This window comes from Cheilinus undulatus, linkage group 6 (assembly GCF_018320785.1).
Source record: "Cheilinus undulatus linkage group 6, ASM1832078v1, whole genome shotgun sequence".
Taxonomy (NCBI): Eukaryota; Metazoa; Chordata; class Actinopteri; order Labriformes; family Labridae; genus Cheilinus; species Cheilinus undulatus.
In genome coordinates, this window is record NC_054870.1 from 50,067,798 (window position 1) to 50,085,459 (window position 17,662).

General features: G+C 40.2%; 1 protein-coding gene across 1 annotated transcript in view; it reads left to right on the forward strand.

Moving 5' to 3' along the window:
* The first annotated feature begins 2,935 nt into the window (after positions 1 to 2,935).
* Positions 2,936 to 17,662, forward strand: part of jag1b (jagged canonical Notch ligand 1b) — a 77,281-nt gene continuing 62,554 nt past the window's right edge. The window contains exons 1-2 of the mRNA XM_041789107.1: positions 2,936 to 3,387; positions 3,566 to 3,871. Of these exons, the coding sequence (XP_041645041.1) occupies positions 3,331 to 3,387; positions 3,566 to 3,871 (363 nt within the window). The 5' untranslated portion in view covers positions 2,936 to 3,330. The remainder of the gene's footprint in view (positions 3,388 to 3,565; positions 3,872 to 17,662) is intronic.

Here is a 17,662-nt window from a genome sequence, read left to right on the forward strand (position 1 = left end):
CTTAGCCCGTCACACACCTAAAGATTTTTTTTAGATCTTAACAGGTTCTAGGCACTGGTTTAGCTCATGGTGTAGAGCAGGCGCTCATGTGTGGAGGCCACGGTCTTCGATGCACTGGTCACAGGATGTTTCCCGGTCTCTTCACCCCCTCTCTCTTTCCCTATATGTCTGTCTTCAGCTGTCCCGTCCAAGTAAAGGCAAAAAACACCAAAAAATCATCTTAAAACTTGACGAAGTTTGAAAATGTTACAAGTCCCAACACACAACGATGACTATTGACAGATTTAACAGCTTTGTTTTGTAGGATGTGCAATAAGATGACTGTAAACAAACTAAATGATGCTGTTAGCTACCTGCTACGTCCATTGTAGTTCTTCCAGCCCAGCTCTGTAATAACTAACTGGATTGTGGTTTGTTTTCCAGTACTAACACTCATGTTGTTGCCACAAATCAACAAGTTGCTTCTCCATTTCTGACATCCATCCAGCTTCATGCAGCATATTTACTATCATTGCAATGGCAGTGTTGGTCCTCCTTTAGTCAGGTTGCTCACCTGGACTTATTGTAAAGGGATATTACAATTTTTTTGAAGTTGGGTCGTATGAGGTACCTCACAGTAATAGTGGCATAAGCATCCAGTGATTTCAGTCAGCTTTTCTGCCAGAGCCCAGAAAGCCTCTGTGTTTTTGTCACTATTTTACAATATGAATTTTGGCTACTGGTTAAGTCCTCTTACACAGAAAGATACTTTCGCCACTACTTTTTGCCACTTTTTGCCAATTTCTTATGGCTTATTTTCTGGCATCCTGATGTTTGTACGCACCATAGCTTAGCTAGTTTTTTTTCTTTATCGTCCTATTTTGCACCCTTTTTCCTACTTGTTACCCATTTTTGCCACGTTCAACCCATTTTTGCCACTTTAAGCCACGTGTCCATTTTTGCTACTTCTTTTGGCCACTTTTTACACATTTTTTTCCACTTTTGCCACACTTATTGCCACTATAACCCATTTTGCCACTTTTGGCCACTTTTATCGCATTTTTGCCTCTTTTGCCACTACTTATTGCCACTGTATCCATTTTTGCCACTTTTGGCCACTTTTATCCCATTTTTGCCTCTTTTGCCACTACTTATTGCCACTATAACCCATTTTGCCACTTTTGGCCAATTTTATCCCATTTTTGCCTCTTTTGCCACTACTTATTGCCACTTTAACCCATTTTTGCCACTTTTGGCCCATTTCTTATGGCTTGCTTTTTGCATGCTGATATTTTTGCACATCATGGCTTAGCTATGAAGTCTGTACCCATTTTTGCTGCTTTAAGCCACTTTTTGTCCATTGTTGAATTTCTTTTGGCCATTTTAAAATATTTTTGCCACTTTTTATTACTTCTGCCAAGGAGGTTTTGTGATCAGCAGGGTTTTTGTTAGTTATTTACTTTGCTAGCAACATAGCTCAAAGAGTCATGAACGGATTTTGATGAAATTTTCAGGAAATGTCAGAAATGGCATAAGGAAGAACTGATTAGATTTTGGGAGTGATCACTGGCTGGATCCAGGAATTCTTTAAAGGATTCTTTACTATTGGAGATAGGGCTAATGGCAGGGTCTGTGAACGCCGAGTGCTTTTCCAGTTGGTCATATTTTGCAGCCTTTTATTTCTTATTGCCCATTTTTGTGACTTTCCACCTATTTTGCCACTTCTTGTTGTCCATTTTTTGCCACTTTTTGCCCATTAATTATGGCTTATTTTCTGATATCCTGATGTCTGTGCACATCATAGCTTAGCTAGGAAGTCTGTACCCATTTTTGCCACTTTTAAGCCACTTTTGCCACTTTTTGCTACTATTTGCCCATTTTGTGACTTTCCACCTATTTTGCCACTTCTCAGTCACTTCTTCTTGTCCATTTTCTACATTTCTTTTTGCCACTTTAACCCATTTTTGCCACATTTGGCCCATTTCTTATGGCTTATTTCCTGGCATCCTGATTGTTGTGCTCACCATGGCTTAGCTATGAAGCTTGTACCCTTATTTACACTTTTAACCCATTTTTTGCCACTTTTTGCTACTATTTGCCCATGTTGTCGCCATGCTTGCCCCTTTTTGTCCAGTTCTGCCACTTTCAACCCAACTTCTGATACTTTTTAGCCATTTTATGCCCATTTTTGATCTATCTTTTGGCCACTTTTTTGCCAATTTTGCTGCTCCTTTTTGCCATATTTTGCCAGTTTCCACCCATTTCTAATGGCCTTTTTTCTGACATTCTGATATTTGTGCACATCATGGCTAGCTATGACATTACTTTCTCAATCATTTATTGTGCCTATCTACATTGTTAACATTAAGAAGGTAATTCTGTTTTTTAAAAAAAAAGTTAACATTTTGAAAAAAGGCTGTTTTGTATTACAGCAGAAAAATCTATTAGTGTTGCTTTAGTAAGAGTCAGTGTTATTCAGATTAGAAGTAAAATATGGTTAACTGCACACTGTACCATATTTCACTGACCTCCTTGGGCCCCAGAAACCTCTCCCCTTCACCCCCCCCTTATGGCTGGCCTTGAGCACCAGCAAAAATCTCTAACAAACTATCCATCTGACTAAATGCCCCCAACTCAGACGGACTTGTTGCATGCTTGTTTGCATCACAGCTTCTTCTAACAGCTCAGATATAGAGTTAAAATGTCTTTATAAATCAGCATGTGGTAAAATCAGTGTAAACACTGAGGTGAGTGAAGTATGCAGCTAATACAGGGAGATAAGGACTTGCAAAGGAAGGATTTGTATAAATTGCTGCTTTTCTGCAAATATGATTCATTTACTTTAATGTTTGCGGTTATGATGACTTATGATTATCAATAAAAGTGCAGGTCACGCTTTATTTCCGCTTTATTTTCCACCACATCCTTGCCAAAGAGTGCTTAAAGCAGCCTTGAGTGTATGATTATAGTCCTAATGTTGGGGGCGGGCTCTGTGGGCCCTGCTCATGAATATGGAGACACTCCCTCCGTGTTGAACTTGTGCAGAGAGCTGCAGCCCGGGCCAGCAGTCACTCACTCAGTCAGTCAGAGAGCACACGGCTCGGCTGCCGCATGGCCACCGCGTAAACTTTCTCCAACTTTTCAGTGGAAACTGTGGGAAAAGGAAGCAGCGCAGACTCCAGGGGAGCTCCAGGGAAAAAGCAGGAAGAGGTTTTCTATGAATGTGGATCCTGAGCTCCGCTGATCAAACTGCTGTTTGCCAGTCGTGCATGTTTAAAGCAGTGGAGAGCTGTGGTGCCGTGTGTCGGCCAGACGAACAGTAACTACCGAGTGGCTGAGCAGTGAGGAGGCATGACTCTGAGACGAGGCTCGGTGGTCTCTGCCTTTTTCCTCTGCCTTCTCCTGGAGGTATGTGGACTACTTTATCTGGGGCAGGGTCACTCAGTTTGGATCTGCTTAGGCTAGCCATGCGTCATGCAAATAGTGTGTGCAAATCATGTAGGGCAGCCAAGGGCAAAACAGCACAACTTTGTTGTTACACTGAGGTCAAAGTTTTCCATTGCACTCACTTTTCTTTCTCCAACAGGTGTCTGAGGGATCTGGACAATTCGAGCTGCAAATCTTGTCGATGCACAACCCAAACGGAGAGCTGCTGAACGGCATGTGTTGTGATGGCGCACGGAACACGGCGGATAGGAAATGTTCACGGGACGAGTGCGATTCGTTTTTTAAAGTTTGTCTGAAGGAATACCAGTCCAGGGTTTCAGCTGCGGGGCCCTGCAGCTTCGGAATGGGATCTACGCCTGTCCTCGGAGGGAATAGCTTTTCTTTCAGGAGTTCTGTGAGGAATGACAAATCCAGGATAGTTTTACCCTTCAGTTTTGCCTGGCCGGTGAGTTGGAGAGCTTTTAAAAAAAAGAACTTTGTATGTTTCTCGACGCGCAGAAAAAGTCTGTTTGCAGGGCAATTGTGCGCAATTACTGTCCGTCAGTCATTGTCACTCAGCTAAAAGTGGAGAGAAAGCACAACAAACAGAGAATGAGGTTCTCCTCTCCTGGTGAATTCTCCTTTTGAGGAAGGACCCCCCTGGTCTCTCCTCATTATCTGCGCCAATTAACCAGGTGCAGACATTTTTCTCCATTTGCCCAGGCCTGTCTATTCTGGCTAAATATATTTAAAACCACTTTGTGTTGGATCCTCATGAACGTAGGCAGTTATACCACTAAGGAGAGGTTGGCTAAGTCTGGGGCCTCATGCTCCATGGAGCCTCTGGTAGGGATGCACAGTATTATTGGCACTATATGGACAGATATCAACCTAAAAAGCTTTATCAATATCTTCAGATGTTATTCATTTTTGCTGGTATTAAAAAGTAATATATCAGCTGTAAATGTTGGTCTATACCAGTGTTACTCAACCAAAAAGCCAAATTGTTGAAAAATACCTTTGTAAGAGCCAGAATCTAAGCGGTGATAGTGGCAAAAACAGCCTAAAGTAGCAATTGAAAGAAGCAAAGATGGCAAAAAATGGTCAGATAGCGGCAAAAATGGATGAAAAAGGGGGAAAATAGGGAAATAAAGTGGGAAAAGAGTCGGAGAGTAGCAAAATGGGTGAGAAGTTCCAAAAAACGAGTTACAGGTGGCTAAAATGGTCCGAAAGTGGCAAAAACAAGGCAAAAAAGAGTGAAACACGACTAAAATGGGCCAAACACAGACATGAGTGGTAAAAATGTGCAAAAAATAGGAGACAATTGTTGTTTAATGGTAAAAGGATGCTTAAATGGGCAAAATATGGTGAAAATGGCAAAAATGGGATGAAAGTGGCTAGAAGAAGTGACATAAATGGGCAAAAAAATAGGAATCTAGTGGTATTTAATGGCAAAAGACAGGAAATTGGGGGAAAAAATAGGGAAAAAGGGTGTAAATGGAATAAAGTGTCAAAAAGAGGAGGAAAAAATGGGGAACAACGGAAACAAGTGGTATTTAATGGCAAAAGGTAGCTTAATTGGGCAAAAAGTGGCATAAAGTAGGGAAAAAGTGGCAGAGAGAAGTGGTAAAAATGTGCAAAAATAGGAAAAAAGTGGTAGTTAATGACAAAAGGTAGCTTTAATGGGTGGAAAGAGGCAATAAATGGTAAAAGGGGGCAAAAGGGTTCCATTTTTAAGGTTTTCTGGGGGAATAATATTTAAGATTAAGACACTAAAGAGCCACATGTGGCTCCAGAGACACACGTTGAGTATCACTGGTCTATACCTAGTGCATATACCTTCCTATGCACAACTGTGTTTGTGGATCAACAGACCTCTGCTAAAGTCTTACTCCTTAAACTTTAACATGTTTTAAGGAGTAACTTTTCCATCTGAAATGCATATATCAGTATCGGCTAAAGCGAATCCATAAAGTCTAACACTGTGCATCCCTAGCCTCCATACAGGGTCATCAAAGATGTGCATCAAATAATAGACCAAGGGGTGCCAAGAGTGAGGGAAAAAGAGTGAGAATAGATTTTGATTTTCCTAAAAAGTACCTGAGAGGGACCCCTGGCCCTAACACCAAGGTCCAAGCCACTCAAAAAGCCTTAGAACGTCTTCAAATCAAGCAAATATAGTTAAATAGATGCCTTTAGATGTATTAAATCAGCAAAAAGGTGGATTACAGGGTGGTGAAACAGCATGCAATGAAAAAATGTTCAAATTCAGGCAGAAGAGTGAGCATATGTGTGTTAATTTTTAAGTTAGACCTGGTCTAGAGGCATGTTAGGAGCTCCTCGGGTATCTGGGTTGAAGTTTTGGCTCTGTGCTGTTGTTCTTTGATGCTTCAAAACACTTTGTACATTCAAGCTTATTGTGCTTAGTTGAATGGGAAAGGGCCTCATACCAGTGTTTGCCTCAGGCCTCTAAAGAACTAAAACCGCCCCTGCTCATAAAACCTCTATTTTCAGGGCTACAGGGCTTTAACATGGGGTGAGAAATTAAAAAAAAAAAAAGCTAAGAAAACAGCCATCATTCTGAAAATACATGTTATTGAAATCTTTTTAATCTTGCCTTAAAACCAGCCACAGTGCTTATTTCTCCTCACAAGATAAATTTCACCCTCCTCTGCCTGGATTGAACAAATAAAAAGTGGAGATGAAAAGCTGGCGGAGCAGATTTCCCCTCCTCTGCCCCCCCTGGCAGCTGCTTATGTTGCACAGTACAGTAACTCTCCGCAGTGAAAAGCCCACTTTCCTCCAGTGTCAGCTCTTCTTCACAGAGTAAATAAATGGCTCTGACAGGCCTGTGGGAGTGTTGAAGCTGGGCGAGTGAGAGATATGATTTGCCATGCTGGAGCACGGTTCATGTAGAGAAAAAAAAGCGCAGACTGACTGGCCCCACAGCTTGGCCCACAAGCTCATCCGCTGTGCCTGATGGGTGAAAGGCACAGTCCTCCGCTGGTATGTGTGTGTCCAATTACATCAAGACTATTTTTACCCCCATCCTGGTGGAAGTCCTTGTTGTAATTTAGAGTATTGTTCGCAGAGATGGCCTTAAACAGCCCGTAGAAGACGAAGGGGAACGGTTTCCTTTTCATGTTATGTGCCTGATCGGATAATTTCAGCTTTCACAATGATCCGATAACCAGTCGAACAGAGTTCTCAGCAGGGTAGCATGCAATTTGATATGCTGTGTATTTTTTATTTGCTGTCCTCTTAGACTGTGGCGCCTCACACCTTTTTAAAGACAAAGGTTTCTGTTTATGTTCACGCTATGGCAGCACTAAGTTGGCATGAACGCTGGGAGACGGATTAGTTTCATCTTACTGGTTGAAAATCTTGAAAACAGTCCACTGCAGTGGACCCTTGTGAAATGTAATACCAAGGACTGTGCTTGTTTTACTCCCTTTTTCTAACATGCTGATGAAGTTTAAAGTAAAGTGCATTCATGCAGTAGAACTAATGGAGAATTTGTTTGTTCTTGAGGGTGGAAAAGCAAAAACTAGGCCGGTCAAACTCACAGAAAAGCATGCAGCCTTTATATTGTGCTGTGTGGGGGATGCATCATGTGAGAAATCTCATTTTTACATCAATTAATTGAAGATATCAGGAGTTTAGAGGACCCAGACTGAGACTAGGGCTGGGCAATGTGGGCTAAAGATCATATGATATAATAATGGTACAGGCTCATAGATTTGAATGTTTTATGAGTTAAGAAATAACGAAATATTGTCACAATACCAAAAATGTAAACTTTGTTATGATTATAGAAAAAGTTAAACCACACTGAAACCTTTTTGATACCTCAGCAAAGAAATTGAAGTCTTGGATGCCCAGTATTGGGAGAATTTTCATTATCTAACCATCAAAAATGACAAAGATACTCCTGTATGCTGTCTGAGAAGGACAAAAGCACCACTCCACTTTTTCAAAACAACTAAATCTCCATTATTTTAATGACAAGCAGTCATGTTTTAACCAGAACAAAGGAAAACTTCCTTAAGTGCACGAATTCCTTGGCAACGTTTGCTAAAGTGGTGAGAAGTGGATGGAACTGACGAGGACCTATTACCACTGTATTTGTGCAATTTAGACAGTATGTAGGAGTTTCCCTGCAATTTTTGATGTTTTAAGACCATGAATTACCCAACATTGGGTGTCAAGGATGCCTATTTTCTTTGTCATAGTAGTGAGCAATGGCTTCTTGCCCATTCCACCCACTTTTCACCACGTTTTAAAAAGTTTCTGTCATATTCATGCTGTTTAGACAATATGCAGGGGTTTCCCGCAGTTTTGGAAGATTAGAGTGGTAAATTACCCCACAGTGGGTGTCTAGGTCTTCTTTTTTCTTTGCAATAGTGGCTAGCAATGACTCCATGCAGTCCCAACCACTTTTTTCACTATTTTTGCAAATATTGTAAATGCATTTGGGCAATTTAGACAGTATGCAGGCGTTTCCTGCAGCTGTGGGTGATTTAAGACAATAATTTGCCCAATATTGGGAGTCTAGAACTTTTCTTTGTCATGGTAGTGAGCAATGGTTTCTTGCCATGTCCATCAACTTTTCACCACTTTTTAAAATATTGCTAATATATTTGTGCAATTTAGACAGCATGCAGGAGTTTGCCTGCAATTTTTGATGTTTTAAGACCACGAATTACCCAACATTGAGTGTCAAAGATGCAAATTTTCTTTGCCATAGTAGTGAGCAATGGCTTCTTGCAATTCCCACCCCCTTTTTCACTACTTTCTAAAAAGTTGCTATCGTGTTTGTGCAATTTAGACAGTATGTAAGGGTTTTCCTGAAATATTAGATGATTAGAGGCAAAAACCCCTACATTGGGTGTCTGGGTTTTTTTTAATTTTTCCATGCCAAGGTAATAAACCAGGTCTCCTTGCCAGTCCCACCCAGTTTATCACCACTTTTTAGAATATTGCCAATGCATTTGTACAGTTTAGACAGTTTGCCTGCAATTATTGGTTATAAAAAGCAATGGATTACTCAGTATTGGGTAGGTAGGACTTCTTTTTTGTTTTCAGTATTAACAAATAAGGGCTCCTTGTCAGTTTCACCTATTTTTTCACCACTTTTGGAAATCTTGCCAATGTTTCTGTGCGATTTACACAGTTCACAAGATTTTGCCTACCTTTTTTTGGATGATTTAAGACCATAAATTACCCAACTTTGGGTGTCTTGGTCTTCTTCCCCATTGAGAGAACAAGGCCTCCTTGGCAGGTCCACCAACTTTTCACCACGTTTTTCAAACACTGCCAACATATTTGTGTAATTTAAACGGTATGCAGGGGATTGCCCTCAATTTTTGATGATTGACCACAATGAATTGCCTAACATTGGGTGTCTAGGACTTCTAGTTTCTTTGCCATTGCTGTGGGCAATGGCTCTGTTCCAGTCCTACCCACTTTTTTGACCACTTTCAAACATTGCCAGTGTATTTGTGCAAATTAGACAGTATTTAGGGGGTTGCCTGTGTAAAACAATAAGCCACCCTATGTAGGGTGTTAAGGACTTCCCTTTTCTACACTGTGGTAGCAAACAGTGGCTATTTCAAAGTTTCACCCACTCCTTCACCAATATTTGAAATATTGCCAACATTTTTGTGTGATTTTGAACAATTAAACATGTGATATTGGGTGCCTAGGACTTCTGTTTTTGTTACATGGTAGCAGTCCCAGTCACACTGTTTCCCAAATATTGCAAACTCATTAGTGCAAGTTAGACATTGTGCTAGAGTTTGGCTGCCTTTTTTGATGATTGAAACAGTAAATGGCCCAATATTGGATGTATACAACTCCTGGTTTTGTTGCCATGATGTAAAATGGGTATCAATATCAATTTAATTTTACCAATGATATGAATGCTGCTCTATGAAATGAGATAAATATGGTAATATCACAGTTAGACGAAACATTTGAGACAATCTCGTGGTCCCTAAGCACATTACTGATGGTGGTTCTCGCTGTAAACCATCTTTGACTGAGCTTTCAGCCTGCTGTCTACTTTTTTTTTTTTTTTCAAATCCACATAGATTATATTGATGTGTTTGCAGCTGTTGTGCCCATATGCCTTATTTTAAAAAGTTTATGGATGTATCTTAAAAACTGGAAGTATTGCCCAGCCTTAGCTGAGACTTGTAAAGAACAGAGCGGCTCGTTAGCTTCTCTCATCCTTCACTTCAAGTGCTTTCCTTCAGTGCACATTAACAATCGTCAGGTTAGGTATGATATCACTCTTTGTCCTTTTCATCAGTTGATTGGCTGTTGTGGACAGATGGCAGTGTGGTGCAATTGGGTTGTTGGGTACTCCGAGTTCATGAAGCTTTTTAACCCCCCCTCCCCGTCATCCTCTCTTGTGAGCTGCATGAAGTTGGCCTCTTGTCCAGGCCAAGGGCTTTGTTTAAGTCACGCTCGGTTGGACCCCAGGCATTTCATCGCTTTAACCTTGCCACCCACAGTAACTGCTGCACTTAATGAGGCTACACACATGTGCTTAGATCAGGTAGGAGCAGAGCCGGGCCTCCAGCTGAAAGACGATGGCTGGGCATCTTTAGCGCTAGCTCATCGCTGGTCCAGAGCCCGACCGGTGTCTGCTTGGTGCTTTTATTCCACAGAGGAGTCAGGGCCCTCACAGTGTATCAAGCAGGGACAATGGAGTGCCCTCAGTGACTACAGTGAGGATTACAGAGCATAATAGAGGCCGTGCAGCTGTAATGCCAGTGCAGGGCAAGCAACAGGAAGCAGTTGTAGTAGACTCAGCAGTGATGGAGTCGGCTCTGAGGCGAACTGTGACCTCGCTCTGTGAACACCTCAGCAGATTTCCACGTATCACACCTCTGCAAGGAAAGACAAAACCGGGTTGTTATGATACCAGATTTTAAAACCATTAAGATTCTAGCAAAACTCGGCTGACAGCCCACCCAGTATCGTTTAATTTCTTACTGTCAGTCACCCAAGAGTGCAGGCAGACTCATGCACACTAGTGCTGTTTTTGTGCAGCTTTGACAAAGTTGCCGTGCAGTTTAGACCGAGCTTGACCTTTGTCTCTTGCGGCAGCTTTTGGTTAAAAGTCTGACTGAAGTTCTGATGCTTTTTTGAAGATTGGTGCTTTTTATATCAATCACTTACGCCAACAGAGATTGCATTTTTTAAAGTATGTGCTACTACTCCTGAAATGTATGGAAACAGTAGTAGTTTAAGGTAAGATAAGGTATCACTGCCTTTCATTAATCCTTAGGGGAATTCTAGTGCCAGGATTTTTGCAAAGTTGTTGCACAAAAATAAGAGTAACACAACAGTATAAAGTAAATAAAGGATGAAACAAAGACATTACCAACCAAGTTGGAAATGAATAACATTTAGAGCAATTGTAGGCTAACCACAAAAGCAGTGAATACTTAAACTAGTGGTTTACAGATAGGGCTGATACAGATTATTAGTAGAGACCAAGAACCAACATTTGGAGCTGAGTTACAGTAAAATTAGGGATGCACAATGTTATTGGCATGAGATCAGTATGGGCAAATATGAAAACTTCTGCCAATATTTACAGCCAATATATCGGCCTTATATATCAGCTTTATAAATAATATACTTATCTACACAATAATACACTTATCCCATTTGGGGTCACGGCAGGGCTGGAGGCCATCCCAGCTGTCATTGGGCGTGAGGCGGGGTACACCCTGGACTGGTCACCAGTCAATCACAGGGCTACATGACCAATGTATTAATGCAATTCAGAGATTTTGCTGTCATTATTTCACAATTAACATTAAAGAATTACCCAACAGAACTTTTATGATTCTTGCAACTGTACCAAAACAGTCATCATGTTTGATTTTTTTTCGTGGCAAAGTCTTTAAATCTGGTGTTGTGCCAACCCTGCAATAGATGTGGTTTTACCTGCTGGATTTTGGACGTTTTAAATTCTGTTGAACAATTTTGTGTTATTACAGCAATGCTCTTAATCTGTGCCTGATTTATGGGATAAATAAGCAAAAGTTTGAAGGAGCTGCCATGCACTGTCTCACTTTTTGCTGAGATTTGTTGAAACACACAAAGTTTCAGTGTGACCGGCCCTCATCAGCCAATATGACATCAGACCTGATAAAGGTCGTACTTATGTTTCAACAAACAAGCGAGACGTGTGCAGGAGCTACTTTAAACTTTTGTAAGCCTATCCTTCTTTCTTCACACATTCATGACCTTTTCAGCACATCCTGAGATAAATAACCAGAAACCAGTTCATTCTGCTACCCTACCATCAGGTGTAGGTGCTTCAGGCACCACACACTCAAGGGGGTCCATCATGAACCCTGAACATTTTAAATGAAGCCCCAAATATAAAACAACTGCCCCCCCTGCTCCCTCCTCAGCTCCTCTAGACTCAGCCCCACTTGGCACTGGAGACACTTTGTGTTTTTTACAGTAGAGCAGGTGTGAACGTATCAGTGCTGTCATCTCATTGGCTAAAATAAGTTTCCAAATATTTGCATTAGAGCTGAACATTTTTATTTAAATAATCTGAAAGTGTTTTTTGTCGCCCAACATTGCAACTGTGCTTTAATGTACAGTTATTTTATAAGTTCCTAATTTTATGTATTTTTCAACAAGTATGATCAATAAATTAGGGCTGGGAAATTAATCGCAAATTAGATTAAATCGCAATAAGGCCTGCAATATTTCTTTAATCTGACATTTATGCTAAAATACCAGTTTACACCTTTTTTGCAGCGGATATGTTTTACATTACATATCATGCAATCGTTCAAGTGACATTTTTTTTAGGATAGTCTGCAAAAATCCTACTTTCTTCATTTTTGTACATTTTTCTTATTGAATATGAGAATCATATAAAAATTAGCACTCCCCTTCAATACAAAGATTCATGTCCAATTTATTTCAATACATGTCAAAATCAGCACAAATTTTTTTTATTATTATTATTTTAGCCCTTGTTTAATCTAATATCGTGTTGGTGTTTGTTTGGAATGATTTATTGCTTATGTTAGTTAGAAGACTAGGACTTTCAGAAATAATCACATATCAAGACATATTGCAACTTCTGCAGGCCATGTTGTGATCTAATTTTTTTGCTAAATTGCCCAGCCCTAATCTTTCAGATACTGGCAAAAATAAAATGTTAGGGATGCACAGTATTACCCACATGATATCAGAATTTCTGCTGATATTTAAAGATGATATATCGGGCATACAGCTCGCCAGTATAAATGAAATATTGGCCTTAAATATCAGCAAAATGTTCAACTGTACAGTCAAGAATATATTGTGTATATATTTGTTGCTACAAAAAAAAAGGTTAAGAAATATTGGTGAGTTGGATATCTGCACAAATCCAACATCTTGCATCCCTGATATGTCATTGGCCAATTTCAACATTTTGGCCCTGATTATCAGCCGGGCTGGTATAGATATAGACAGGAGTTTTTACCTTCATTATTTGGCTCTTCGGATTAAGAAATTACTCAACAGTGGTGGCTAGGACTTGTGTGATACTAGCAAATGCATTAAAACAGTTTGATTTTTCAAAAAAATTGTACCAAAGTCTTGAAATCTGGTATTGTGCCAACCGTACCATAGATGTGGTTTTACCTGCTGGATTTTGGACGTTTTGTATTCTGTTGAGCATAATTTTGTTTACAAGAGCAGTGCTTTTAATTTGAGCCAGATTTATGGGATTAATAACCAGAAATCAGCACATTTTCATGAGAAGTGTCTAGAACATCTGCAGTTGCAGCTCAGGTCAGCTTTCTGTGTAAGCTGTATTAGAAGAAGAGAGTTATGTTTTATCTTGGCTGGGCAAATATGGTGTCAGACTGGTGTTCTTGGCCGTTTTGAGTGATTTCTAAAGGTGTTCTCTGTATGTGAAAACCATTTTCAGGAGTTTGTTTTGCAGTTTTATATACACTTGTCTTCACATTTTAACTCTTGAGTAAACCCCTCATCTCACCCTTGTGGATCCAGCTCCCTAATTCTGCTCAGATTTAATAAATCCAACCTCTGATAGCATAATTTCCCACAGTCTTTGACTTGACACAATTCTGGCATGTCTCCTCAGACTTGTTGGCATCCCTGTGAATTGATTTGTTGACAGGTCGGAGCCGTCTGAGCAGCGGGATCAGGTGAGTCGCTGCACAACAATAAGCCTGAGCCTGCAGGCTGAGCGCTGCGGGCAGCTGTGGAAGTAATGACATGTTTGTTTTATATAGTCTGCTCTGATGTGGCAGTTAAGTGCAAATTACTGCAGTGAAAGAGGGAAAAGAAGCATGTTCTTTCTCCTTTTTCTCCCACCTCACTGTGTCCTGGACTTTAACAAGGATTTACAGCTAGGGCTGGGCAGTTTGGCCAGTTTCAAGATATGTTGATTATTTTTTTTCAAACATTTAATACCAATAGTAGTGTGCTGTATATTTACCACAGGATGATCTATTTGAAATGCTGAGGCTAAATGGAGTTATAGGTACTGTAATGTCTGTAACCTTATTTAAAATAGCTCTGTGTCCTTAATATTTCTCTACTGAGAGGGAATATCCCAAAGAAAACACCAAAAACAGTGTAATGGACTCCTGTTCTGGTGTTTTGAAATAGACTCGGGAACTTAAAAAGACGAGTCTGATAAGTTTCTCTTCTGCCATCTTTGTTGACAGAGCTGGGTTAGAAAGTCCTCCACCTTCTTTGTTTGACTGGTCAGTGAGGGAGATGTGGCTTGGATGAGCGTTAAATGAGCATTAAATGAGGATAGCCTAGCAGTTGGGTTGCGCCCCATGTACGCGAACAGCCTGAATTCAAGCTGGGGCCCCACTCTCTCCTCCCTGTTTCAAACTCTATACACTGCCCTGTTTCTCCAGTAAAGGTGCAAAAAAGCCCAAAAAGAATCTTAAATAAGAGACAAAAAAAAAAAAAAGTGAGTGTGGCAACAAAACTGAGGGCATTTTTTTTTTTATTGCAGCTGTAGCATAAATCTTACTTACTTTCACAGTTAGGGTGGTCTAATAAATATGTTAAGCACTGTATTTCTTTTCAATTTCCAAAGATTTTGAGAAATGACCCCATTTTCATGGGAAAAGCAAAGTCCACTGAAGACTACGGTACTAGTACTTCTCAGACCTTTCACCACCTTCTTTTCCAGACTGGTTGCGACCCACCGAAGACAGCTTCAGTCGTGACCCACCAGTTGAGAACCAGAGATTTAGATGAAGCGTCTAAACTTTTCCACCAGTATTAAAATAATCAAGATTTTTCATTTGAAAACAAATGAACATAAGAGTAGGGAACATTTTAACTGTCTCAACAAAGAATGTTGTTTTTGTGCCATGTGGACGATTATGAGTTTATCTGCAGTCACTGATGATTTGAATCCAAAAATGCTGTGGTATCAATCAGGTTTCAGTATGGTTTAACTTTTATTAGAATTATATTAAAGCTTTTAAATCTGGTTTTGTGACAACCCTTTCTTATGTCTGCACACAAAAAAAAAATAAACATACTGTCTATTGTAGTGCTGGGTAGTTAATAGAGCTTCAGTCTGAATTTTAGGTTATTGTGATGATGGAAAGAAGAAATTGGCTAATGGCTGGTGTTTGTTAAAAGAGCAGGAATTGGCAGTGACTAATGTTAAACTGATTCATCTTTAATTATAATACATGTATGTTCTGTTTTACTCATTTTCATTTATTGCTTGTTTTGTAAAGTGTGTTTACGTTCAATAAATGCATGTGATGCAAACTAATGGGAAAATGAATTAGCATTCAGTTGTCATGTTAAATGAAAGTAATCTTAGTTGGGGATTGATGATTAGTTGGCTGTAGAATCAGACTAAGTCAGTCCGGACCAGCACTTGTTTGTTTGTTTGTTTATTAGGATCCCCATTAGTTGCTGCTTTGCTGCAGCTATTCTTCCTGGGGTCCCTTGACTCCATGGCCTGCCTGAACTAACCCTTCGTGCTTAGGTTCTTAATATCTGTTATCATTCAGAACTACAATCCTGGTCAAATGCTCCATCAGCCATTCTAGCTGTTCATAATGACTACTGCCCTGCTGCTAGAATGCCCTTTTACTAGATGTAAACAACAGAGAACTTATCACATCGATAGCATCTTGTAGAAACGGCACGGTTTAGCATTGTTTTGATGGTAGAAGACGGGGATAATGCTGTCCAGAGGCCGTCAGCTTATACTCAAACTTATCCAAAGTATGTTGCAAAGATAGGGTTAACCTGCAGAAAAGAAGTGAAAAAATGGGCAAAAAGCAGCAGAAAAGGGCAAAAAGGGTTATATGTTGCAAAATAAGGCAAATAAGGGACAAAATGGGTTAAAAGTGGTAAAAAAAAAAAAAAAGGTGACAAGTGGCAAAATAGGGCAATAAGGTGTCAATAACAGAGACGATCGGTGCTAAAAGTGGTAAAAAATGGACAAAAAGTGGTAAAATTGGCACAACTGGGTTCCAAGTGGCATAATAGGGCAACAAGGTGTCAATAACAGAGACAATGGGTGCTAAAAGTGGTAAAAATGGACAAAAAGTGGTAAAATTGGCACAAATGGGTTCCAAGTGGCATAATAGGCAACAAAAGTGTCAAAATTAGCGACATGTGGCTCTAAAAGTGGTGGAAAATGGGCAAACATTTGTGAAAAATGGCCAAGATAGGATACAATTGGCAAAATAGTGCTAAAAAGTGTCAAAAATAAGAGACAATTGGTGGTAAAAATTGTGAAAAATGGGCAAAAAAGGCTAAATAGGACACAAAGTTGTAGATGGAGACAAGTGGAGACAAAAAAGGGCAACAACTGGCAATAAAGGGGCAAAGAGGTGATGTAAGTGGCAAAGGAAGGGAAAAAAGTGTTGAAAATAAGAGAGAAGTGGAACTGAAAGTGGTGGAAAATGGGCAAAAAGTGGTGAAACTGGCACAAATGGGTTCCAGGTAGCATAATAGGGCAACAAAAGTGTAAAAATTAGAGACAAGTGGCTCTTAAAGTGGTGGAAAATGGGCAAAAAATTATGAAAAACGGGCAAACAATGGTGAAAATAGGTTGCAGGTGGCAAAGCTGGTAGAATTTATGTAATGAATATCGACATTCTTCGCAGGTATATTGTGGATTGAAGTTCCATGGTGCTACCCTTGCCAGTGTTAACCATATTCTACAGACTTACTCTGCATGGACAGAATGTGCATTATTGACTTTAGACTAGTCGACTAGAGAAGGTAATCAGATGTGAAGTTATTCACGAGGACATCCCTAATCTCACTCTCCATCCATATAACCATGAATGGTTTTTGCCATTATTGAGCAGCCCTACTGTGTCACCACTCATCCATATCTTTGAGCCCTAGTTTTAATGTTGTCAGTGTGTCGTTACATAATGGTTTCACTGCTCACCGCTGTTATTTCACGCTCTTTTGGAGTATTACGGTCGCAGAAAAGGCTTTAAATTTCCCCACCTGTTGTCCGTTTTCCCCTCCTGTATCGGTTAGGGAGTCTCTCCAGAGAAATGGGACTGGCTGCTTGTTTAGTGAAAGACTCTCTGACTTTCATTCCCAACGCTGGCTTCATGTTTTGATCTTGTTTGCCTTTGCCGTGTGTCTTGTTATAGTTGGCAGCTAGTGAGATTCTTGGTCAGGGTGAGGTTCTGTCCTATCTCTGGGTTTTTTCTTTTTTTATTTCAACTGTATATTTAATAAGCTGTTGATTGCACATGAGTGCTTTTTCCAAGTCTTGTTGTGATGAAAATCTCTGGGCAAACAATGCATTCCTTCCTTCCCGGTCCGTCAGCACATTCAGTGGCTTTGAGGTTGATTATAAGAGTCGTCTTTTCATGACTGAGCCTGGCTTTTCCAGCGAACAGGGTGTGTTACTGAGCCGTCCCAATCATTGGCTGGATCCCACTTTGATGCTGTTGATGGGATTGATTCAGGAAAACAGATAGAGAAGGTCAACATCCTTTTGACTGTGCTGTTTGCATTTCCTCTGTGTTCATGTCTAATCTGTCCGCCTTAATTTAGACCTTTGGCTCTTTCCTGTTACTTTTCCTTTATTTCTTAAGATTGCCTTCAAATGGCTCCATTTTTAGCGAAGGAATGGATAATAGATGTGATTGTGTGCATGTGTGTAGGTTGGAAAAATTCCCCTACTGAGAGGAGTCAGTAGTGTTCTTTGGCAAGTCATTGTGATTGGACGGGG